Source organism: Rhinoraja longicauda, chromosome 12 (genome assembly GCF_053455715.1).
Source record: "Rhinoraja longicauda isolate Sanriku21f chromosome 12, sRhiLon1.1, whole genome shotgun sequence".
NCBI lineage: Eukaryota > Metazoa > Chordata > Chondrichthyes > Rajiformes > Arhynchobatidae > Rhinoraja > Rhinoraja longicauda.
In genome coordinates, this window is record NC_135964.1 from 4,591,505 (window position 1) to 4,618,000 (window position 26,496).

Consider the following 26,496-nt stretch of genomic DNA (forward strand, 5'->3'; position numbering starts at 1 on the left):
TGGGAGGAGGGGGAGGGAGGGGTGTGGGGGGTTGAGGGGGATGGAGTGGGGGGGGAGGGGAAAGGAGAGGGAGGAGGGAGGGGAAAGGGGGAGGGGGAGAGGGGAGGGGGAAAGGGGAGGGGGAAAGGGGAGGGGGAAAGGGGAGGGGGAGGGTTGGCGGGAGGGGGAGGGTTGGCGGGAGGGGAGGGGCGGAGGAGAGGGTGCTGCACCAATGCAGGAGAGGTTTGGGCCCAACGGGTCCACTTGGTCTAGTGCCATTTAAAAGTTCCAAGTTTAAAACAATACAGTACAAGTAAATTTTCTGAATTCAGTCTGCCATGGACAATACTAAGGAGTAGAGAAATCCTGGGGTGGTTAATATGAGAGTGATTTGTTTTGCTCAATCCTGATGTCCACAGCTAGGATTTTTTCTCAATGATTCACATAAATGGACAGAAAATTGGACACGATCCATTACGTGGGTGAAATGCTTCCCATCCACTTTTCCCTAGTGCTGGATAATCATTTACATTTCCAAGTAAAATCATGGAACTGTGTTCCTTGATATCTGCTCTACATTTCAGAAATTTCCAGCCAGCCCACTCAACATCAAGACTGGCCAACTGCTAATCAGAACCTGGTGTCACGTGATGAAACAAGAACTTCAGTAAACGTTCCTTTGCTTGCAAATGTCTAATGCTTGAAATTTTCATCATTAAACCAATAAAAACCACCCCAAAACAATTTTTTCCCCATCTTTGCAAGCAATTAATACCAATCAAGCAAAATGTATATTTATATTAATTTTAGTTTTAAGAATGCTTTTAAAATGTCGGTGAGCAATCCTGTTTGTTTGTTTGGTCAATGGGGTGATTGTAGTGACCTGTAGATAAATAGAACTCGGCCAGAATCGAGGTCAAATGCAAAACCGATTCACGACTGCTTGAAAGAACGATGAAAATTTTGTCAAATAAATATTTAAGGTACTTGTCTGTGACTGTAACTGATTTTGATTAAGGGCTTTATGGGAATTGCCGCAACTTTTGAATGATTCTTTAAAAATAATTGAAAATATCACATTTTGGCAGAGGAACCAATAATAAAAATAGAAAGTGCAGTCCAGCCATAAGCCACTGGCAACAGGCAGTGGAGGTCTTATAGTAAAAAAAACCTCAGATTTGCTCTATCTTTCAATGATTTTATACCCAGATTTCATTTACAATAATCAGTAATTGATACAAAATCAAATACAATTAAAATAAATGTTGATTTTAACCCTCTATTCAATTCAATGGATCTTTTATTGTCACGTGTACCAAATGTACAGATAGACATTTTTTGTATATAGATCAGTCTGATTATTGCCATACACAATTCTTGGTTAAGTACCTCATGCATGGAAACAGCCTGTAGTTTTAAAGGGAACTCAGTTGAGATAACTTCCTCTTTAATGAATATATATATCTCTAAAATGCGTCTTTCAGTTCAACTGCGAGAACCAGGAGGCTTCTGATCACAAATTCTTTATTTTACAATGTAAAGTGTAAACTCAGGTTGACATATGAAACAGCAAAGATCACTGAAAGCACAAGTTCGGGAAATAATCCCCGTATCATGATCAGGACATTATATCATAGTATACATTTTGGATGATAGACACAAAATGCTGGAGTAACTCAGTGGGACAGGCAGCATCTCTACTCTGGAGAGAAGGAATGGGTGACTTTTCGGGTTGAGACCCCTACCCCCACCCTTGCCGGGTGATCACCATCCCCTCTCACCTCCCCCTTCTGGGTACGGAACGATCTGTCCTCAGCAGGGGCCTCACCTCTGTTCCCCGCAGCCCCCACCTCAGCAAGTTCCGGGTCTGCCACGATGTAGACCCTCCACAACTCCCTGGTCCACTCATCCCTTCCCACACAAACCGTGTACTTTCTCCTGCAACCACAGGAGATGCAACACTTGTCCCTTTATCTTCCCCCCTCAACTCCATCCTAGGACCCCAACAGTCTTTTCAGGTGAGGCAGGGGTTCACTTGCACTTCCTCCAACCTCATCTACTGTATCCGCTGTTCCAGGTGTCAACTCCTGTACATTGGCGAGACCAAGCGCAGGCTCAGTGATCATTTCGCTGAACACCTCCGCTCAGTCTGCCTTAACTTACCGGATCTCCCAGTTGCTCAGCACTTTAACTCCTCCTCCCATTCCCAATCTGACATTTCTTGTCCTGGGCCTCCTCCATTGGCAGAGTGAGGCCCAGCGCAAATTGGAGGAACAGCACCTCATATTTAGCTTACACCCCAGCGGTATGAATATTGACTTCTCTAACTTCAAATAGCTTTCCCTCTCTCTCCATCCCTCCCCCCTTCCCAGTTCACCCCCCCAGTCTTACTGTCTCTGACTACATTCTATCTCTGTCCCGCCCACTCCCCTGACATCAGTCTGAAGACGGGTCTCGACCTGAAACGTCACCCATTCCTTCTCTCCAGAGATGCTGCCTGTCCCGCTGAGTTACTCCAGCATTTTGTGTCTGTCTTCGGTGTAAGCCAGCATCTGCAGTTCTTTCCTATAAATTCTGGATGCCTATTAACAGTTTTCAAAGAAAATGTCGTTTAGCCCTGGCTAATGATCAGACTTCATGACTAAAGGTTCCATGGAGAATAATGTCAGCTTATGGTTTCAGAAGATATGTTAAGTGTACTTGATTGCCATGATTCTGTAAAGATTGTTGTAATAGAATGCAGAAATGGGATTAAATTATATATTTTGGAGAAAACTGACATTTAATCAGATGGCTCCCATCCCAACCTTCCTCCAGACTTCCCTTCAGAACTTTAACCATTTCAAAGATTCAAACCCTCTATACCGGTAGACCATACTGAAAACTGTTTGTCCCATCTAAGTTTGTCACATCTACACCTGACTGATATCAGTCTGAAGAGGGCTCTCAACCTGAAACGTCACCCATTCCTTCTCTCCAGAGATGCTGCCTGTCCCGCTGAGTTACTCCAGCATTTTGTGTCTACATTTGATTTAAACCAGCATCTGCAGGTTTTTTCCCCCTGATATCAGGTCCACCTCTATTCCACCCCTTGAGTGCAATGGCACTGTTGATAAATGCTGCTAACTCACAGCTCTAACCACCCAAATTCATTTTTGACCTACGGTGCTGTCTGTGTGGAGTTTGCATGTTCTTACTATTTCCTCCACCTGCTCTTGATTCCTCCCATATCCCAGAGACATGCAGGTTGGTATATTATTGACTGCTGTACATAACCCCTCACGCTGGTGGTAGAATCAAAGGAGGCATGTGCAAGAAAATAAGTTAGAGAGAAATAAATGGTGGAATGGGATTGATGCGATCGGTCTGAGAGCTGACCTGAATCTGATTGCCTCAATGGCTTCCTCAGTCACAGAAAACAGTGAAAGATAAAGTTAGACACAAAATGCTGGAGTAACTCAGCGGGACAGGCAGCATTTCTGGAGAGAAGGAAGGGGTGACATTTAGGGTCTCGACCATTCCTTCTCTCCAGAGATGCTGCCTGTCCCGCTGAGTTACTCCAGCATTTTGTGTCTATGTCGGTTTAAACCAGCAACTGCACTTCCTTCCTACACAGTGAAAGATAAAGCACTGGTATAATTCCCTACACCAGTCGGCCGGTGCAAACAAAAATATAAGCCACCAGATTACATTTTGATCTCAATGAATTACATCACAACTCACTAGCTTATCACATCACGCAGATCTCATGATGATTAATTTAGTGTTCACAATGTGGTCTCCTCTACATTGAAGAAACTTGGTGTGGATGGGATTATTGCTTTATGGAGCACCTGCATTCAGTTTACAGGAGCAATGCTGAGCTTCCTGTTGCCAGCACATCAATTCCCTTATCCACTCGCACTCTGATATGTCTGTGGCCTTTAAAACTGTCTTTACGATTCACAACATTAACTTGTATTGCTGGCCAAATTACAATTTATGATTTATATTGGGGTCTGAAGAAGGGTCTCGACCCGAAACAGGGCCATGGTGAGACCGCACCTGGAGTATTGTGTACAGTTTTGGTCTCCTAATCTGAGGAAAGACATTCTAGCCTTAGAGGGAGTACAGAGAAGGTTCACCAGATTGATCCCTGGGATGGCAGGACTTTCATATGAAGAAAGACTGGATAGACTAGGCTTATACTCGCTGGAATTTAGAAGACTGAGGGGGGATCTTATAGAAACATATAAAATTCTTAAGGGGTTGGAGAGGCTAGATGCAGGAAGATTGTTCCCGATGTTGGGGAAGTCCAGAACCAGGGGTCACAGCTTAAGGATAAGGGGGAAGTCTTTTAGGACCGAGATGAGAAAACATTTCTTCACACAGAGAGTGGTGAGTCTGTGGAATTCTCTGCCACAGAAGGTAGTTGAGGCCAGTTCATTGGCTATATTTAAGAGGGAGTTAGATGTGGCCCTTGTGGCTAAAGGGATCAGGGGGTATGGAGAGAAGGCAGGTACAGGTTACTGAGCTGGATGATCAGCCATGATCATATTGAATGGCGGTGCAGGCTCGAATGGCCGAATGGCCTACTCCTGCACCTATTTTCTATGCTTCTATGTTTCTATGAAATGTCACCCATTCCTTCTCTCCAGAGATGCTGCCTGACCCACTGAGTTACTCCAGCATTTTGTGTCTATCTATATTTTTGTGTGCAGATAGACACAATAAGCTGGAGTAACTCCTCTCCACTCTGAAGAAGAGTCTCGACCTGAAATGCCACCAATTCCTTCTCTCCAGCGATACTGCCTGTCCCGCTGAGTAACTCCAGCTTTTTGTGTCTATCTTCGGTTGAAACCGGCATCTGCAGTTCATTCCTACACATTATATTTTTGTGTGTGTGTGTGTCTGTGTGCCTGTGATGCAGCTGCAATCAACATTTTCATTGTACCTGTGCCTCGGCGTAGTTGTGTATTTGACAATAAAATCAACTTGACTTGAGGAACAACACCTCATCTTCCGTCGGGACACTTGCAGCCTTCTGAATGCAATATTGAATCCGACAGGCAATTTGCTTTTCTATTTGAATCAAAACTGACCACAATAAAATGCTGCTCAGTGTGTCAGGCAGTAACCGTGCCAGGAATGCACAGACGATGTTTCCAGTTGGTTCCTTCTTGAGACACAGTCTGCATTTCTCCGTTGTTTTTATTCAAGATTCCAACATCTGCAGTTTCAAGTGTCTCAAAGCTGACCAGTTACAAGTCATCCATTTGTGATATTGGCTCTTTTTCTGGTCTCGGTCCATGAGTGCAGAATGGTTACCTGGACTTGTCTTTAGTTTAGTTTAGTTTAGAGATACTGTGCAGAAACTTGCCCTTCGGCCCACCGAGTCTGCACCAACCAACAATCCCTGCACACGAACGCTCTCCTACACACGCTAGGGACAATTTACAATTCTCACAGAAGCCAATTAACCTACAAACCTGTAGGTCTTTGGAATGTAGGAGGAAACCAGAACTCCCATAGAAGATTCACGTGGTCATGGGGAGAACATACAAACTCCATTTAGACAGCACCCGTAGTCAGGATCAAACCCGGGTCTCTGGTGCTGTAAGGCAGCAACTCTACTGTTGCACCACCGTGCCACTAACCTGGTCTTATCTCTCTTTGCACTGATGCTGCTTGATCTGATGAGTTTTTCCACCATATTCTGTTTTTATTTGAGATTTGAGTAATCCTAGGTGACGGAATCCCAGAGATCCATGCAAATATGGCTGCAATTCTGCTCATTGAGCTGAGTGATTCAGACTCACTTGATTGCTCCTCTGGTTTACTAACCTGGTGATTAATGAATACACCCTGCCCTGGAGTTCCAGTGATACATGCACACGTGGTTGAAATCCTGATCAAATAAACCTGCTCCAGATGTTTAACAAGTGGCTTTTCCAATAGTTAATGGCTAGATACATGTCTGAAGAAAGGTCTCGACCCGAAACGTCACCCATTCCTTCTCACCATAGATGCTGCCTGTCCCGCTGAGTTACTCCAGCTTCTTGTGTCTATCTATACGATGCACTTTTGAATTCCAGAGCATTGTTACCATCTCTGGAAGTGTATACCCAAACCAAAAGCAAGCTCTTGCAGATGCCAGAAGTGTGAAATAAAGAACAAGAAATGTTGGAATTACACGAAATGTGTAGGAAGGAACTGCAGATACTTGTTTACACTAAAGATAGACACAAAATGCCGGAGTAACTCAGTGGGACAGGCAGCATCTCTGGAGAGCAGAAACCGGTGACATCTCGGGTCAAATTACACAGCAGGTCAAGCAGCACCCATAAAGAAAGCAAAAGAGTTATTGTTTCAGACTGATGACCTTTCATCAGGACTATTGAAATGTCATTGACATGAAATGGTAAATGTTTCAAACTCAACACAATGACTCCAGAGTATTTTCTATTTCCAGAATTCTGTTTTATATTCCATAGCTTTCAAGAAGAAGGAAAATTTAGAAAAAGAATACTGAGGTTTTAATACAGCCGCTGTCAAATAATATTTCCTCAGTAATGCTAAACTTACATAAAGATGAAATTGCAATTGGCACTGTTTCCTACAATCATTTATTTTCTCAGTCTTAATTTTTCCCTTTAGCTTTTGCTCTCATAACATTTCCAGTGTTAGGTAACCACAAACATCTTGTGACCTGCACACACACCCTCGATACTGCACTATCTCCACCCTTCAATGTGAGTTTTCAATAAACACGATTATCCCTCCCTGTGACTGCCGATTATGATAACAAATTGCTGAGTTTAAAAGAAAGGCGTTTGCATTGGTGAAGTTCCTTTCATGTAATTTAAATGTTCCAAAACGCTGCACAAGCGAAGGACTATTTTTAATGTGCAGACATTGCAATGTGTGCAACTATAACAATCAAATTACATCCACCACATGCCTACAGTAGAGTCAGAGGCTGAATTTGAATTTTGAATCTGAATAAATTTTATGAGCCAAGTATGTATACATACAAGGAATATGCCTTGGTGCTTTACTCACAAGTAACAACACGATGTACAGTAGACAATTAAAAATAAAACATTATACTTTAAACATGTGAGGAATGAAATAAAATACCAGAGCAAAAGGAGGCTACAGACTTTTGGTTGTTGAGTAGTGCTACTGCTCATGGGAAAAAAAATGTATTCATATACAGCCTTTTCTGCTTTTATTTCAGACTGGACCAAGTGGAACCGTTGGGCCCAAACCACTCCTGCATTGGTGCAGCACCCTCTCTTCCCCCACTCCCCCCCTCCCCTCCCCTCCCCTCCCCTCCCCTCCCCTCCCGCTCCCTTCCCTCCCCCTCCCTTCCCTCCCCCCCTGGGAGCAACCTGTGGTTGCCGTGGCAACCCGCCTCTCGGCCCGGGTGGCCAGCATTGGTGGAGTGGGGGGGGGGGGTGGGGGGGGAGAGGGTGTCCTGTCCTGTCCCAGTGCAGGGATGTTCAGTGGTAGACAACTGCTACTCTCCCACTGTTGCTGAGCCGCTGGACTCTGGGCGGCGTGGGGAAGGCACTGAGCTGGCCAGGGGGAGGAGGGGGGGACAGTGGAGCCGAGGGCAGGCCCAGCGCCAAGCCTCGGCCTCTACCTCCGCCAACACCCGGCCTCATCACCACTGCTGCTGCTGCCGCCTTTCCCCTTGGCCCACCTCAGGCTCGCGCTTACCCGGTCACGTCCAGGCCCAGAACCAGGCCCGGGCTCCGGCTGCTTCCCCCGGCACCAGGCCTGGCTCTCCCGTCCCCAAGAGACAAGCGGCCGAGCCCTGCTCAACAGGCCCCAACTGCACAGGTGCGGACGCGTTTGTTCTGCGCACGCGCGGATGCGGCGGCCATCTTATGTAAGTACCAGATCAACGGAGCTCCAACTGCACATGTGCGGTTTTTTTAACTTTAAAATGTGAATAGCTTAAAAAATATAACACCGATTTCAATTAAACTTCTTCCATAGGACCACAGGATGACGGTGAGTAAGGACGCCGATTATTAAGGGGTTGGACACGTTAGAGGCAGGAAACATGTTCCCAATGTTGAGGGAGTCCAGAACAAGGGGCCACAATTTAAGAATAAGGGGTAGGCCATTTAGAACTGAGATGAGGAAAAACTTTTTCAGTCAGAGAGTTGTGAATCTGTGGAATTCTCTGTCTCAGAAGGCAGTGGAGGCCAATTCTCTGAATGCATTCAAGAGAGAGCTGGATAGAGCTCTTAAGGATAGCGGAGTCAGGGGGTATGGGGAGAAGGCAGGAACGGGGTAGTGATTGAGAATGATCAGCCATGATCACATTGAATGGCGGTGCTGGCTCGAAGGGCCGAATGGCCTCCTCCTGCACCTATTGTCTATTGTATTTGACCGCGAGTAAAATTGTCGCGCTATCGTGTACCGTTTTGGCTGTAGTTCAGGAACAAACAAACAAACGAGAGTTTTAGTATATAGATGTGTAACATTGATTTTTTTTTGCCTTTAGATCATGAAGAGCATTACTGGGGCCTTAGAGAACTTTGAATTGATAAAGGAGTGCAAACATGTTTATCGCAACCATTTTCAAAGAATCTGACTGAATTTATTATTGATGATTAGAGAAGGTTAATGAAGGGAATTCAATGGATGTCCTCTGCACGGCATTTAAAAAGCATTTGATAAATTCCCACAGACAAAACTGATTAGTAAAATGGAAGTCATTAATTGCATGGATAGGAAATTGGCTATCAGCCGGAAAGCAGTCAGCACTGGCAAATAAAAGCAGAGGAAGTTGGAATTGTTCAATAGATCAGGCAGATTTTCAGGAAAGAGAGTGAATGTACAGGTCAATAACTAGAGACGTCAAGGAAGAACACTGAAAACAAAACAGAATCAGCATGTGTATGGAGCGTTGCTGATCAATCCCAGAGCATTTTTATTGATGAGAAGGTTAGATAACATGCACCATTAACTAGTTGATCCATATTTAGAAAGTGCTGTTTGTCTTCGAGTTTAAGAAATGTATAATTAATCCAAGAAGAAAATAAGTATACACAGTTTCCCAACTTACCTTATAGACATAAAAAGGATGTGTGGAATAGTCACCACTGCTGTCTGGAGCACCGAGGGTGATCATAAGGTGACACCAAATTCATCCATTCATAATCTACCTCCTTACAGAACATGGTTATAAACCCTATTGTACTATCGAAGATAGACATAAAATGCTGCAGTAACTCAGCGTTTCAGGCAACATCTCTGGAGAAAAGGAATAAGTGATGTTTCGGGTCGAGGCCCTTCTTCAGACTGAGAGCCATAAATAGACTCATTTGATTTATCGCAATAGTTCAATTTGATTTTAGAAGCATGTGTTTGGAAACAAGGTATTTTGTCATGATACTTTGATAATCATCGTGTCAGAGATGGAGCTTCCAGAATTTGTACGATGAAGATCCTATTCCATGCAAACAGAATTTACTGTTGGGTTGGAAAGATAAATTTAAAGGATCTGATTAATTAAATCACGACAACAAATACAAAAAAAACCTTAATATAACCATTAAAACAATACCACTTGGTACAATAAGCAAGTCACTCCAATTTCTGCATACCAGTTTGATTTTCATTTTCCTTCAACTAAAGTCAAAATTACCAGTGATTTTCTCTGAATTTAACAGTTTAGAACTGATTATTTGAACCCCACTTAAAATTTGTATCTCATAAGTCTATGAATTCTGTAATTGGAAATTAGGCTGATTTATTTTTACACCAAAATAAAATCACATAGTTCTCTATGCATCACTAAGAAATATTAGCTACTTCATTTATTTTGTGCACAGCAACTGCTACCCATTTTTAGTTTAGTATAGTTTAGTTTATTGTCACGTGTACCGAGGTAGAGTGAAAATATTTTGTTGCATGCTAACCAGTCCGCGGAAAGACAATACTGTACATGATTATAATCGAGTCATTCGCAGTGTACGGACACATGATAAGGGAATAACGTTTAGTGCAAGATAAAGGCAATAAAGTCTGATCAAAGATAGTCTGAGGTATTTATTCACAAAATGCTGGAGTAACTCAGCAGGTCAGGCAGCATCTCGGGAGAGTGTAGCGACCATAGAGATTAGTCCTAGGAGTCGAACCCTCAGATTGGCCAGCAAGGTCACGTGTGAGTGCGACCGTAGGGATTGGTCCAGGGAGTTGAGCCCGCTGATTGGACAGCGACGTCACGTGTGGTTTTGGCGCCCAAAACCAGTCAGTTAGGAGAGTTCTTCGAAGTGAACAGTTAGAATTAATGGTTGTCTGTAATCTCGTTCGTTATACTTTGTAATCGAATGTTGCTGTCGCAATAAACTTCTTCAACAAAGAACGAGCCTCCAGACCCGCCATAAGAGAAGGAATGGGTGACGTTTCGGGTCGAGACCCTTCTTCAGACCGAAACGTCACCCATTCCTTCTCTCCCGAGATGCTGCCTGACCTGCTGAGTTACTCCAGCATTTTGTGAATAAATACCTTCGATTTGTACCAGCATCTGCAGTTATTTTCTTAAAGATAGTCTGAGGGTCTCCAATGAGGTAGATAGTAGCTCAGGACTGAACTGCCCACTTCTCTGTATAACTCAAGGGATGACTGCTTGCTGCAGGTTGTTGATCCCAGTCAGCACCCTCTACAGGGCATCTGCTGTAAATGTCAGCAGGATGCCGAAGTCTCTGGTTCACCAACGAGTCAGATCAAAGACTCCACTCTGTGACCCATGGGCTTGCAATCTCAGCTCAGTTGCTCTGGTTATCTCATTGCATTTCTCCCAAAGGGCCACAGAATTTTAAAAGCAAATAAATATTCTACTATATCTCCTGAATGCTTGAATCCTTTACTTTATTGTCACATGTGAAAAGGTCACAGTGAAACTCTTTGCTTGCATACCCAAGGTATGAGACAGACTAGTGACTGACATCTACTGTAAACCCACTGACTCACACAGCTATCTGGACTACACCTCCTCCCACGCTGACTCTTGCAAAAAGTCTATCCCCTACTCCCAATTCCTCCGTCTACGCCGCATCTGCGCCCGGGATGAAGTGTTTCACACTAGGGCATCAGAGATGTCCTCATTCTTCAGGAAACGGGGCTTCCCCTCTCCCATTATAGATGAGGCTCTCACTAGGGCCTCCTCTATATCCCGCAGCTCCGCTCTTGCTCCCCCTCCCCCCATTCGGAACAAGGACAGAATCCCCCTCGTTCTCACCTTCCACCCCATCAGCCAGCGTATCCAACAAACCATCCGCCAACATTTCCATCACCTACAACGGGACCCCACCACTGGCCATATCTTCCCATCCCCTCCCCTTTCTGCGTTCCGCAGAGACCGTTCCGTCCGTAACTCCCTGGTCCACTCGTCCCTTCCTACCCAAACCATCCCATCCCCAGGCACTTTCCCCTGCAACCGCAGGAGATGCAACACCTGTCCCTTTACTTCCCCCTCAACTCCATCCAAGGACCCAAACAGTCTTTCCAGGTGAGGCAGAGGTTCACCTGCACCTCCTCCAACCTCATCTATTGTATCCACTGCTCTAGATGTCAATTTCTCTACATCGGCGAAACCAAACGCAGGCTCGGCGATCGTTTAGCTCAACACCTTCGCTCAGTCCACCTTAACCAACCTGATCGCCCAGTGGCTGAGCACTTCAACTCCCCCTCCCACTCCCAGTCTGACTTTTCTGTCATGGGCCTCCTCCAGTGCCATTGTGAGGCCCAGCACCGCACCTCATATTTCGCTTGGGCAGCTTGCAGCCCAAAGGTATGAACATTGACCTCCAACTTTAGATAGTTCCTTTGTCTCTCTCTTTCCCCCCCCTCCCCCTCCCTCTTCCCAGTTCTCCCACTGTCTTCCTGTCTCCACCTATATCCTTTCTTGATCCCGCCCCCCTGACATCAGTCTGAAGAAGGGTCTTGACCCGAAACGTCACCCATTCCTTCTCTCCTGAGATGCTGCCTGACCTGCTGAGTTACTCCAGCATTTTGTGAATAAATACCTTCGATTTGTACCAGCATCTGCAGTTATTTTTCTACACAAGGTATGCAAATGGTGGCCACATAAAGAGCACTTACAAAGTATCTGTGCCCGGCCCCCCTTTGTTCCCACCCTGCTTCCACTCCCTCACAGCGGTCCCCCCCCCCCCCGCCGGGTCCTCCTTTGTTCTCCCCTCCCCCCACTTCCATCACGCCTTTGTTCCTTCCCTCAGCAGCGGCGTCCTGACTTCCAAGTGTCCGTCCTCGTCCGTCGGTCGGCGCCATCATCGACCGTAGCGCCGTCCTCTCCACTGTCGCTGCCGGGTCCTCTCCGGACGCCACCGTGTTGCTGATCCAGGCCCCGGCCGTGGGCTCCGTCGACTCCGTCGGCTGCGGGCTCCGATCTGCGAGGCTCCGGCCTCCGCGGCCTGCCAGGAGAAGTCTGGGTGACCAACGACGTCACATTCCAAGATGGCGGGGCACTGTGGCCACCTTTTGCCAGCAGCACAACAGCAAAGGATCAAACGCAACATTGCTTAACTTATTTGGATGAAAACATCACAATCAGTGTTGTAACTAACAGGCTGCTGGTCCATTTAAATGGATTAGACAATAGACAATAGGTGCAGGAGGAGGCCATTCGGCCCTTCGAGCCAGCACCGCCATTCAATGTGATCATGGCTGATCATTCTCAATCAGTACCCCGTTCCTGCCTTCTCCCCATACCCCCTGACTCCGCTATCCTTAAGAGCTCTATCTAGCTCTCTCTTGAATGCATTCAGAGAATTGGCCTCCACTGCCTTCTGAGACAGAGAATTCCAACTCTCTGACTGAAAAAGTTTTTCCTCATCTCAGTTCTAAATGGCCTACCCCTTATTCTTAGCGCTGATGCAATCTCTCGATGGCCACGGAGCTGCCAATTGTATGGGATTCCCTGATTACAGGGATTCCCCAGCTCGCAGAGGATCATGGGTACAGTGCCAGGAATCACCGGGGAGACCTCCTTTGTGTCCGGAGACATGGCCTCCTCTTTACCATTCTACTGGCCAATGTACAGTCTCTAGAGAGGAAAGTTGAAGGCTTACGTGCAAGACTGCTTTATCAAAGAGAGATGAGGGGGTGCTGTACACCCTGTTTCACAGAGACATGGCTGACCTCCAGCTTCCCAGACCCAGTCCTCCAGCTCGAAGGTTTCTCCATCCATCACTTGGACGGAGGTATCACGGAAAGGGGGAGATGGAAGGGCTGGTCTCATGGTAAACTCTTGGTGGTGCTCAGACCTGGCGGTCCTGTCCAATTCCTTCCCTTTGCACATGGAACACCCGGCAGTGAAGTGCCAGCCCTTCCACCTCCCGAGGGAATTCACCTCCATCATCAAGACCACGGTCTACGTCCCACCCCAGGCATCAGTGCTGCAGGCCATGGTTAATGAATACCAAACAGCACACCCCGTCTTTCCTATCACAGCCAGTGACCTCAAAAAGGCCAGCTTGAAGAAATCACTCCCAAATTACCACCAGCACATGTCCTGCAGCACCAGAGGATCAAAAACCCCCGACAACTGCTTCTCCACCATCAGAGTTGCCAGTCGTTCCATCACTCACCATCAGTTTGGGAAATCTAACCACCTGTCTGTGGTCCCTCTTCATGTGTACAGGTAGCAACTGAAGAGCAGTGTGGTGGGGTGGTGGGGTGGTGGGGGTGGGTGGGGGGGGGGTGGGGGGGGTGGGGGGGGGGGTGGGGTGGGGGGGGTGGGGTGGGGGGGGTGGAGACAGAAGATTGACTCTGGGATTGCTTGGGATTGGTAGAATGGGCAATGATAATGCCACAGTTGTGACCAACCTGTGGAGTAGTAATGTAAGAAAATAACTGCAGATGCTGGTACAAATCAAAGGTATTTATTCACAAAATGCTGGAGTAACTCAGCAGGTCAGGCAGCATCTCTGGAGAACCGAAACGTCGCCCATTCCTTCTCTCCTGAGATGCTGCCTGACCTGCTGAGTTACTCCAGCATTTTGTGAATAAAAACCTGCGGAGGAGTGTGTTTGCATCAGTAGATCCTTCAGGAAGGTGAACCCTCGGAAAGTGGCAGGTCCTGATGGTATACCTGTTCGCATTCTCAAAGCCTGCACGCCCCAACTGGCTGGAGTTTTTGCGGCCATTTTCAACCTCTCATCACTGAGGTTTGAGGCTCCCACCTGCTTTAAAAGGGTATCAAAAATACCGGTGCCCAAAAAGAGAAGGTGAAATGCCTCAGTGATTACCGACTGGTGGCACTAACGTCCGTGGTGACAAAGTGCTTTGAGAGGTTCATCATGGTGCACATCAACTCCAACCTCAACAAGAACCTGGATCCGCTACAATTTGCCTACCGCCACTGAAAGAGTTCATAGAAACATAGAAACATAGAAAATAGGTGCAGGAGTAGGCCGTTCGGCCCATCGAGCCAGCACCGACATTCAATATGATCATGGCTGATCATCCAACTCAGTATCCCGTACCTGCCTTCTCTCCATACCCCCTGATCCCTTTAGCCACAAGGGCCACATCTAACTCCCTCTTAAATGAACTGGCCTCAACTACCTTCTGTGGCAGAGAATTCCACAGATTCACCACTCTCTGTGTGAAAAAAAACATTCTCATCTCGGTCCTAAAAGACTTCCCCCTTATCCTTAAACTGTGACCCCTTGTTCTGGACTTCCCCAACATCGGGAACAATCTTCCTGCATCTAGCCTGTCCAACCCCTTAAGAATTTTATATGTTTCAATAAAATCCCCCCTCAGTCTTCTAAATTCCAGCGAGTACAAGCCTAGTCTATCCAGTCTTTCTTCTTATGAAAGTCCTGCCATCCCAGGGATCAATCTGGTGATTGGACCTTACAGTTTTCAGACTCCTATACTTTCATCCCGATGGCAGGAGTGAAATGAGGACATTGCCAGGGTGCTGCAGGTCCTTGGTGATGCTGGCTGCTGTTTTAAGACAGCGCCGCCTCTTAAGGGGGGAGGGGGAAGGGGGAAGGGGGGAGGAGAGGTTTGGGCCCAATGGGTCCACTTGGTCTAGTTGTCTATTAAGTGCCGTTATTACAAACCTGCTATGCTGCTGCTGCAAGTAAAAAGTTCATTGTTCCAATTTGGGACATATGACGATTAAACTCTCTTGTCTCTTTTGACCAAGTTTAATAATAATAATAATAATAATGCATTACATTTATATAGCGCTTTTCAAACACTCAAAGACGCTTTACAGGGATTTCTAGAACATAGAGAAGTGAATAAATAGATAAATAAGTAAACGAACAGAGAAAGGAGACAGAAGGTGAGGTGACCTTCAGTGGTTGAAGGCAGTGCTGAAGAGGTGAGACTTCAGTGATGTTTTGAATGTGGTGAGTGAGGAGGAGTCTCTGATGGTTTGGGGTAGTGAGTTCCTTAGGGTGGGAGCAGCAATGGAGAAAGCCCTGTCCCCCCAGGATCTGAGTTTGGTCCGGATGGGGGGGGACAGGAGATTGGCAGCAGCAGAGCGGAGGGTGCAGGTGGGAGTGTGCCTGTGGAGGAGGTCAGTCAGGTAGGATGGGGCCAGGTTATGGACTTCCTAGTAACACTTTTACTTCCCTTTAAAAAGGCACCAACAATTAAGGCACAATTTTAGGGCACAAGGGAACTTATTATCACGTTTAAAATGTTTTAATTTTTTAATAAATATTCACAATTGCACCCAAGACTAAATATTCAATTTAATAATAGAATCATACATTATAATATAAATTTATAATAGAATCATAAATTATAAATAAATAAATAAATAGATAGATAGATAAATTGATAAATAAATAAATAAATAAATAAATACGATTAATGATAAAAATTATAAATAAAAATTCAGCTTTTTTTAGTATAATTTTCAGTAGGTTCATTTAATTTGAATAAAAGGTGTTTTTCCAGATAAACCAATTTTCAACTGTATTGCACGCATTTTATAAAGTTACACCTTTTATATAGATCAAGCATTTTCTTTAAAATCACATTTTAAAATGTGGCCTGATTGCACGAGTTTAGATTTAGCTTAAAGTGGGTTGAGTGGAAATGCAGAAAAAAACCAGCTTTCATTATTCACGCCATTTAGCATGGAGTCTGCTTTGGAAGCACTTATAGTGCAAGAGTGTTAACCATCCAGCAAAGATAAATTATATTTAACTAAACCAAAATGAGTGGTTTAAGAGGGGCAATTAGTACAGGTTCACGTTATAGGAGCAGGATTAGGCCATTCAGCCCATCGAGTCTACTCGACATTCAATCATGGCTGCCCCCTAATCCCGTTTTCCTGCCTTCTCCCCATAACCCTTGACACCCGTTCTCATCAAGAATTTGTCTATCTCTGCCTTAAAAATATCCACTGACATGGCCTCTATAGCCCTCTGTGGCAATGAGTTCCACAGATTAACTACCCTCTGACTAAGGATGAAGGGCCTCGGCTATGAGGAGAGACTGAGCAGACTGGGGTTGTTTTCCCTGGAGCAGAGAAGGCTGAGAGGAGTCATGATCGAGGTGTACAAGATCACGAGGGGCATAGATAAGGTAGATGGCGGGGAACTTCTTCCACTGGTGGAAGGTTCAACAACGAGGGGACATAGATACAGGGTAAGGGGAGGGAGGTTTCGGGGGGATGTGAGAAAGAACTTTTTCACCCAGAGGGTGGTTGGAGTCTGGAACTCACTGCCTGGGGTGGTGGTGGAGGCGGGAACACTCACAACGTTTAAGAGGCATTTGGATGGGCACTTGAAATGCTACAACATTCAGGGCTACGGTCCAAATGCGGGAAAATGGGATTAAAATTAGACTGTGTTTGGTAACGGGCGGCGCGGACACGATGGGCCGAAGGGCCTCTTTCTGTGCTGTAGGACTCTATGACTCTAAAGAAGTTCCTCCTCACCTCCTTTCTAAAAGAGCGCCCTTTAATTCTGAGGCTGTGACCTCTGGTCATAGACTTTCCCACCAGTGGAAACATCCTTTCCACATCCACTCTATCTATGCCTTTCATCATTCTGTAAGTTTCAATGAGGTCCCCCTCATCCTTATACACGCCAGTGAGTACTGGCTCAGCGCCTTTAAACAGTCATCATATGTTAACCCAATCATTCCTGGGATCATTCTTCTAAACCTCCTCTGGACCCTCTCCAGAGCCAGCACATCCTTTCTTAGATATGGGGCCCAAAACTACTCACAATGCTCCAAATGCGGTCTTACCAGCACCTTATGAAGCCTCAGCATTACATTCCTGTCTTTGTATTCTAGCCATCTCAGCATTCATTCGCATTCCTTACTTCCTTTCATTCGACTTACAAATTAACGTTTGGGAATTCTTCTCTCCCCTGCAGATTCTGCTTTCGTAATTGGGAAAACGAATGAGCAACTTTGTGAATTATAAAACTGTTCTTCCATTTCCTTTCTTTTTCCTTCCTCCCCCCTTCTTGGCGGAAGGTGCTGATGTCATTTGGATCTCTGTGGCTGTTATCAGATTAGTTGATGCAGGAGGAATATCAACTAAACTCAGCGGGTCAGGCAGCATCTCTGGAGAAAAGGAATAAGTGACATTGCGGGTCGAGACCCTTCTTCAGACGATGATACAAAAAGCTGGAGTAACTCAGCGGGTCAGACAGCATCTCTGGAGAAAAGGAATAGGTGATGTTTTGGGTCGAGACCCTTTGTTAGACGGCTCTGGAGAAAAGGAATAGGTGACCATTCAGGTCGAGACCTTTCTTCAGACGCATTCTTCCTACACATCAACTAAACCTAGATAACTCATCTACCAAACAGTCACACATATGCTTTCCAAAAGCATCGGTAGGTAAGAATCAATAGTTTGATTGATTCCTCCTTTCACCTTGGCCAGTGAATCAACTGTTGCTTTGGTTGGAAAGCAGTTGATTCAATGTCATCCGGTTATCAGATCTGGGTCCACTTGATCCTCTATGGCCCTGTACCATATCATGCATTCTGAGGTTCCAGGGTGGTTTAAAACACTTTTATTGACCACTTTACTGTATAATTTATAAGCCAGTTATTATTTTCAGTTAGGTTTGTTGAAATTAAAAATATGATCAAATAGTCAGTGGTGCAAAACAATATTTTACTGGTTTTCAGACAATTCAAAAGTAGTGTTAATGCAATCCATGAATAAAAGTTATTGTGGAAAGTGTCAAATTGCAAACATTGAACGTCACTTACTTCCGTTCTTGAAGTAGCGCGATTTCTTTCTGCACCTTGTGGTATTCTTCAGCTATCCTGCAGTGCTTCTGAAACACCAGCATGGACTCTTTGGAGTTGAGGCATGGCTGCAGAGGCTAACAGGCATTAGGGATTAGGACTTTGCTGCACATTGTATCAGAGGCATTTCACAAATCAGGCTGTAAGACATACTATACTGTGTAACCCAATTCAATCCAACCCCACTACAAATAAATGGTGAGGTGTGGCTTCACCTCTCTGGTTTACTGTTCGCAAGACGTCATTTTCATTTAAATGACATTTACAAGTGATAACTGGAGGCTGGGAAATTTTCCAGAACATGACAGGAAGCTAAAAGTTTTAGTTTTTAGTTTTAGAGATACAGCGCGGAAACAGGCCCTTCGGCCCACTGAGTCCGTGCCGACCAGAGATCCCCTCACATTAACACTATCCTACACACACTAGGGACAATTTTTACATTTATACCAGGCCAATTAACTTACATACCTGTACGTCTTTGGAGTGTGAGAGGAAACCGAAGATCTCAGAGAAAACCCACGCGGTCACGGGGAGAACGTACAAACTCCGTACAGACAGCCGGGATCGAACCCGAGTCTCCGGCGCTGTAAGCGCTGTAAGGTAGCAACTCTACCGCTGCGCCACCGTGCCGCCCAAAAAAGCTAAAAGAATAAGTGGTTCTGGGGCAGACAACAGTGAGAGAGGGTCATCTGGCAAGCTAGCAGCAAAGGGAACCCAAACATGGAAAAGAACGTAAAACAGTGTAAGAACAAGGAATGCAGCTGCAAAAAGGTGCACTGTTTTGGGTTTTCAATTTGCTGTTTAATCTCAAATTACAACATGTAGTCAAGCTGAAAGCGGAGGAAGAAAGGCAAAATCAGAGGGATAATCATTGAGATTGGAGCACATTTAGACCGGCAGCATCTGCGAGAAGAGCAAAAGAATTGATGTTTCTGGCATGACCTTTCTCCTGAACCTCACAGTGGGCCTGACATCTCATCTCTGAAATGGCAGCTCCATTTCTCTTCCCACAGATGCTGCCTGACCTGATGAGAGGCTGCATCGTTTTCTGCACATATTTCAGATTTCCAGAGCACATTCCTCTTTGCGCGCAGTGTGGGGGGTGTAGCAATGTGAAGTAGGAAAAGCAGAACTAAAGAAATACAACGCAAGAGAGAGAAATGGCCTGAACGTAGAGAGGAAATAAATAAATAAGAGCCAAGCACAAGGTGCTGGAGTGACTTAGCAGGTCAGGCAGCATCTGCGGAGGGAATGGATGGGTGATGTGCCAGGTCAGCTCCCTTCTTCAGACTGATTACAGTGGGGAGGAGAGAGAGAGTGGGGCGGGACATAGCCTGGCGAGTGATAGGTGGGTACAGGTGAGGGGGGCATGTAATTGGCAGATGGGTGGGCAAAGGTAAGAGATGAAAAGGAGACAAAAGGTTGTCAGATAAAAAGAGGTGAAAAGAGAAATGTAAAACCAGAGCGAAGAATATAGGAGGAAGGAGATGGGGGTGGAAGAGGGGAAAAGAGGGGCGTGGAAATGGGAGAAATAGGTACAATATGATACGATAATACTTTAGACAATAGACAATAGGTGCAGGAGGAGGCCATTTGGCCCTTCGAGCCAGCACCGCCATTCAATGTGATCATGGCTGATCATTCTCAATCAGTACCCCGTTCCTGCCTTCTCCCCATACCCCCTGACTCCGCTATCCTTAAGAACTCTATCCAGCTCTCTCTTGAATGCATTCAGAGAATTGGCCTCCACTGCCTTCTGAGGCAGAGAATTCCACAGATTCACAACTCTCTGACTGAAAAAGTTTTTCCTCATCTCAGTTCTAAATGGCCTACCCCTTATTCTTAAACTTTATTGTCAGATCAAGTCTAAAATTTCTCTTGCATCTCAGCAGCTCCACTTGCAACATCAACAAAGACAAAGAATGTAAGGCAAGAAATGAGGATACACATATACACCATAGCATTACAATCACAACTGATGACACATTCAAGACCCTTCAACGTACATTTGATTTGGGTGTGCACCATTTTGGCAAAAAATTGGCCTACAAATGCAACTATAAGGAACTGCAGATGTTGGTTCATACCAAAGATAGACACAAAATGATGGAGTAACTCAGCAGGTCAGGCAGCATCACTAGAAAAAAATGGATAGATGTTGATTCGGGTCAGGACCTTTCTTTTGAACAAGGCTCCTGACCCGAAACGACATCTGTCCATTTTCTTCAGAGATGCTGCCTAACCTGCTGAGTTACTCCAGCATTTTGTGTCTATACTTGGTCGGCAAAGCCTGCTGCATCTCCGGTTGCAGACCATTTGAACCTCCCTTCCCATTCCCCTTGTGTCTTGGGCCTCCTGTACCACCAGTGTGAATACACCTGCAACATGGAGGAACAACACCACATATTCTGCTTGGGTAGCTCACAACCCAGTGGTATGAATATTTAAATCTCCACTTCTAAGTAATACCCACTCTCTCTTCCTCACCCCAGCGTTCACACATTTCTCCCACTATCTTCCCCTCTTCCCCCACCCCCGTCCCCTTCCACCCACATCCCTCCCTCGGGCTTTACACTTCACTCCTCTTCTCTCCTTATGTGATGCTCCTTGGTCTCCGTTTGATCTCTAGCCTTTGTCCACACATCTGCCCAACACCTACAGTCGGCAATCAGCCTGAAGAAGGGTCCTGACCCAAAACACCACCTTTCCATTCCCTCCACAGACGCTGCCCCACCAACCTCAGTTACTCCAGCACATTGTGTTTTGCTCAAGATTCCAGTTCCTTGTGTCTCCAAAGAAATAAATATACAGCTTTGAAGTAGCAACTGAGCAAAATTTCAACAAAATGTAGGTTCTATTTCACCATTGTATATTTTTAGAAAAAAAAAATCTACATTATTTACCCTCATTATGGCATGGTTTATCATAAACTGCTGTTAATTAAAAACATGAAGACATGAATAGTCAACGACCGTGCAGAGGAAGCTCTAATCAGTCACCACCTCACAGCAAACGGGTGACTCCCAAACAATAGGAGCTGCAATGTCTGGTTTGCCCGAAAGTCCATCATAATTAGCACCCGCGAAGAGATTCATGATTTCTCTTCAAGAAAACAATGGGCTGATGTGGTTACAGTTACCATGAAATCCAGGAGACTCTGCCACAATATGATCATGGTTGGTTGGTTATCCTATTTCAGTACCCTGTTCCTCGTTTCTCCACATATCTTTGATCCGTTTAGCTACGAGTACAAATTCATTCTTGAAGAAGGATATTCTTGCTATTGAGGGCGTGCAGCGTAGGTTTACTAGGTTAATTCCCGGAATGGCGGGACTGTCATATGTTGAAAGACTGGAGCGACTAGGCTTGTATACACTGGGATTTAGAAGGATGAGAGGGGATCTTATCGAAACGTATAAGATTATTAAGGGGTTGGACACGTTAGAGGCAGGAAACATGTTCCCAATGTTGGGGGAGTCCAGAACCAGGGGCCACAGTTTAAGAATAAGGGGTAGGCCATTTAGAACGGAGATGAGGAAAAACTTTTTCAGTCAGAGAGTTGTGAATCTGTGGAATTCTCTGCCTCAGAAGGCAGTGGAGGCCAATTCTCCGAATGCATTCAAGAGAGAGCTAGATAGAGCTCTTAAGGTTAGCGGAGTCAGGGGGTATGGGGAGAAGGCAGGAACGGGGTACTGATTGAGCCAGCACCGCCATTCAATGTGATCATGGCTGATCATTCTCAATCTAGCTCTATCTGTGGCCCCTTGTTCTGGACTCCCCCAACATTGGGAACATGTTTCCTGCCTCTAACGTGTCCAACCCCTTAATAATCGTGTATGTTTCGATAAGATCTCCTCTCATCCTTCTAAATTCCAGTGTATACAAGCCTAGTTGCTCCAGTCTTTCAACATATGACAGTCCCGCCATTCCGGGAATTAACCTGGTGAACCTACGCTGCACGCCCTCAATAGCAATAATATCCTTCCTCAAATTTGGAGACCAAAACTGCACACAGTACTCCAGGTGCGGTCTCACTAGGGCCCTATACAACTGCAGAAGGACCTCTTTGCTCTTACGTGTGGATTAAACTCACTCATGATCACTGTTGTACCCTGACAGCATGGGTTTCTTATTTCCCCACATCACCTCTGCTCTTTGGAGGTGGGGTCTGTAAACAACTTCCACCTATATTTTTGACCCCTTGTTTTTGTCTCTGTAGTTCGGCCCATACAGATTCCACATTGTCTGAGCTGACATCCTTTCTCACATGTGCCCATCTGGTTTCAGATTTTGATTGTCATAAATTGCCACGTCATGATACTGCATGAAATATCATACACTCTCCTCAAATTTCAACACAGAAGGTATTTATTCACAAAAAGTTGGAGTAACTCAGCAGGTCAGGCAGCATCTCAGGAGAGAAGGAATGGGTGACGTTTCGGGTCGAGGCCTTTCTTCAGACTCTGGTTCTTCAGTCTGAAGAAGGGTCTCGACCCGAAACATCATCCATTCCTTCTCTCCTGAGATGCTGCCTGACCTGCTGAGTTACTCCAGCATTTTGTGAATAAATAACTTCGATTTGTACCAGCATCTGCAGTTATTTTCTTACACTCCTCAAATTTCAATATCACTTCATATTACATCAATTGATTTTATTTACTCTACTACCAAGGTGTGCCCTGTAGAATTGGAATTCTTCTATCCCTCCAAAACTAACATTATACACCGATTAGCCAAAGCATTATGACCTACTGAGCCAAAACATTATGACCACCTGTCTAATATGCTGTTGGTCCTCCGTGTGCAGCCCCATACGCAGCAGGGTGCGATGCACTGTGTATTGTGACACATTCCTCCCGTGACCACCATTAACATTTTCTGTGACTTGTGCCACAGTAGACCTGTCGGTTCGGACCAGACGGGATAGCCTTCGTTGCCCTCGCGCATCGATGAGCCTTGGGCGCCCAACACCCTGTCGCTGGTTTGTGGTTTGTCCCTCCTCGGACCACTGTCGGTAGGTACTCACCACTGCTGACCGGGAGCACCCCACAAGCCTTGCCGTTTCAGAGGGACCCAGTCGTCTGGCCATAACAATTTGGCCCTTGTCAAAGTCGCTCAGGTCTTTACTCCTGCCCATTTCTCCAGCATCCAACACATCAACTTCAAGAACTGACTGTTCACTTGCTGCCTAATATATCCCACCCCTTGACAGGTGCCATTGTAACAAAATAATTAATCTTATTCACTTCACCTGTCAGTGATCATGATGTTTTGGCTGATCGGTGTATATTTTTACTGTTATTATGTTCTGACTGTGTTTTTTCAAGATAAACTTATTGACATCAGAGGTAACTAGAATATGATATTAATTTATAGGAAATTAATTTCTGAGATGACCTCAGGTTTAGCTAGTTCTCCACAGAGACAGTATAACATATCCATTAAATAGCTGAACAGCGTTGCATTGCCAATGAATGCAAGTGGCTAACTCAAGGAAAATATAGCAATATTCTTCAAAGAATATGACGAAATGATCGAAAAATAATTAGGAATAATACTATTTAATGACGAAATAACAGTTTAATATTGCTGGGAAATCCATTTTTTTCTGCTCCAGTGTAATAGTTCTCTTATAAATAACAAAAGTAATTGTTTACTGGAGACTCAAGAGACGGCATATGGTGAAATCTGGAGCATTAGCCAAATGGCCAGATGAACATGTGGGTCAAGCTGCATCTGAGGAGACAAAGAAGTGGCCGACATTTCAGATCAGGAACCTGCAACAAGACGGAGAGTGTCGAGGGAAGATGGCCAGTGTAACGAGGTGAGAGGCTAGTAGAGGATAGTTGGGCCGATGGAACCAGGGGCTGGAAGGGAGGAGGTAGAGATAGAGGCTGGAAGGTGAGGGGTGGAACATTCTTGCCATAGAGGGAGTACAGAGAAGGTTCACCAGATTGATCCCTGGGATGGCAGGACTTTCATATGAAGAAAGACTGGATAGACTCGGCTTGTACTCGCTGGAATTTAGAAGATTGAGGGGGGATCTTATAGAAACTTACAAAATTCTTAAGGGGTTGGACAGGCTAGATGCAGGAAGATTGTTCCCGATGCTGGGGAAGTCCAGAACAAGGGGTCACAGTTTAAGGATAAGGGGGAAGTCTTTTAGGACCGAGATGAGAAAGTTTTTTTTCACACAGAGAGTGGTGAATCTGTGGAATTCTCTGCCACAGAAGGTAGTTGAGGCCAGTTCATTGGCTATATTTAAGAGGGAGTTAGATGTGGCCCTTGTGGCTAAAGGGATCAGGGGGTATGGAGAGAAGGCAGGTACGGGATACTGAGTTGGATGATCAGCCATGATCATATTGAATGGCGGTGCAGGCTCGAAGGGCCGAATGGCCTACTCCTGCACCTATTTTCTATGTTTCTATGTTTCTATGAAACAGATAAGGGACGCAGGACAAATGGGACCAGAAGCGAAGAGGGAGTTTCGAGACAGAGGCTGAGCTCATTGTTTGGACTGTGTTGAATCCTCCTGCAGGATGATGGTTTTATATTTTCCTTGGTTTAGGGAAAATTGTTACAAAATCAAAGTAAAAATGCCGTTGTGTGGCATGGCACGTGGCATATTGCAGTTTATAGAAAGTTTACTTTTGTAGCACATTTAATGAAAAAATTATAGGAAAATAGTTCAAAATGTCAGAGTCATTGTGTCATATATGCATCACAGGGCCTTTATTCCAAATATCACGTTTGTCAAGACTATATATAGTATAAGAAAATAACTGCAGATGCTGGTACAAATCCAAGGTATTTATTCACAAAATGCTGGAGTAACTCAGCAGGTCAGGCAGCATCTCAGGAGAGAAGGAATGGGTGACGTTTTGGGTCGAGACCCTTCTTCAGACTGATGTCAGGGGGGCGGGACAAAGGAAGGATATAGGTGGAGACAGGAAGATAGAGGGAGATCTGGGAAGTGGGAGGGGAAGAGAGGGACAAGACTATTTCTGGAGTTGTGTCACACGTTTTATTTTTTATTCATCTTTTATGTCACCCGTGTTTATAACCCCCTTGGCGCCAGGGGTAGGGGCCTGGTGATAGTGGGGCTAGCTGAAAGAATACAGGAGATTCGGGCGACTTGAATAATATTGCAGTGGCCTTTAGACTTTAGAGATACAGGGCGTAAACACGCCTTTCGGCCTACCGAGTCTGCGCTGACCGATGAGCACCCCGTACACTAACACTATCCCACACACAAGGGGCAATTTTACCGAAGCCAATGAATCTACAAACCTGTACATCTTTGGAGGAAACTGGAGCTCCCAGAGAAAACGCGATCACAGGGAGAACGTACAAACTCTGTACAAATAGCACCCCTAGTGTGGATTGAACCTGGGTCTCCGGTGCTGTAAGGCAGCAACTCAACCGCTATGCGGCCCCATTAGGTCATTCAGTAATTTCACAGAAAAGGTTAAATCAAAAAATATAAATGCTTGGCATGTCAACTGTCTCAGCTGTGGATCGTTAGCAGTCCTGAGTATTGCTGTCTCAGCCACAACTCCTTCAAAGAATCCAACTATGACACCACCAAGCATTTAAATAAGGATGGAAAATGTTGTACTAATTGTGAACAAGTTGTTTATTCATTTAAAACCACTGGTTTATATGATACATTATAAGCTGCACTGAATGAACTATCTTTTAAATAACCTGATTGTATCTGATACCCACCACCTCAAGATTACGTTTATGGCTTTGGGCTATCCTACATCTAATCCTTGCTTCCATCTGCAAAGGTGGATAATAGCTCTGGTTAAGTGCTAAGAATGATGGAAAGTAGCTCTTTACAGTTGGCAAAGCATTAACAATACCTTGTATTAAATGGTTATTTTACACGCAATCCAATATTAACAGTGGATACAATTTCTGGAATGAATGATGGAATATTTTTCGTTTTCAATACTACTTTTGTTTTCTGGCATGCCATTACTGTCTGAGTCATCAGATCAAAATCCTGTTACCAAGTCCAAAAACAACGCGTTTGAAATGCACACAATTGCCAAGAGCAAAGTAGTGCTGGAGACATAATAAGACATTTGTTATTTATTGACTTGATGATTTGTTGAGTAAGACAGGGTTGTGGCGCGTCGAAAAGCCCGAAATAAAGGCGAGGAGCCAGGTATTTCGGGAGGGGTTTATTCGTTGTGTTCTCTAGTCCAGTCGAGTCAATGAGAGAGAGATCACGCTTAAAAC

At 45.2% G+C, this 26,496-nt stretch overlaps 1 protein-coding gene across 10 annotated transcripts in view; it reads right to left on the minus strand.

Annotated features, from left to right (window-relative positions):
* The window catches only part of map3k7cl (map3k7 C-terminal like), a 129,947-nt gene that overhangs the window by 6,638 nt on the left and 96,813 nt on the right, over positions 1–26,496 (minus strand). For 9 of the 10 annotated variants that reach the window (XM_078408911.1, XM_078408902.1, XM_078408910.1 and 6 more), the window contains one exon: positions 18,208–18,323. In XM_078408911.1, the coding sequence (XP_078265037.1) occupies positions 18,208–18,323 (116 nt within the window). The remainder of the gene's footprint in view (positions 1–18,207; positions 18,324–26,496) is intronic. The other variant, XM_078408904.1, reaches the window with a different exon arrangement.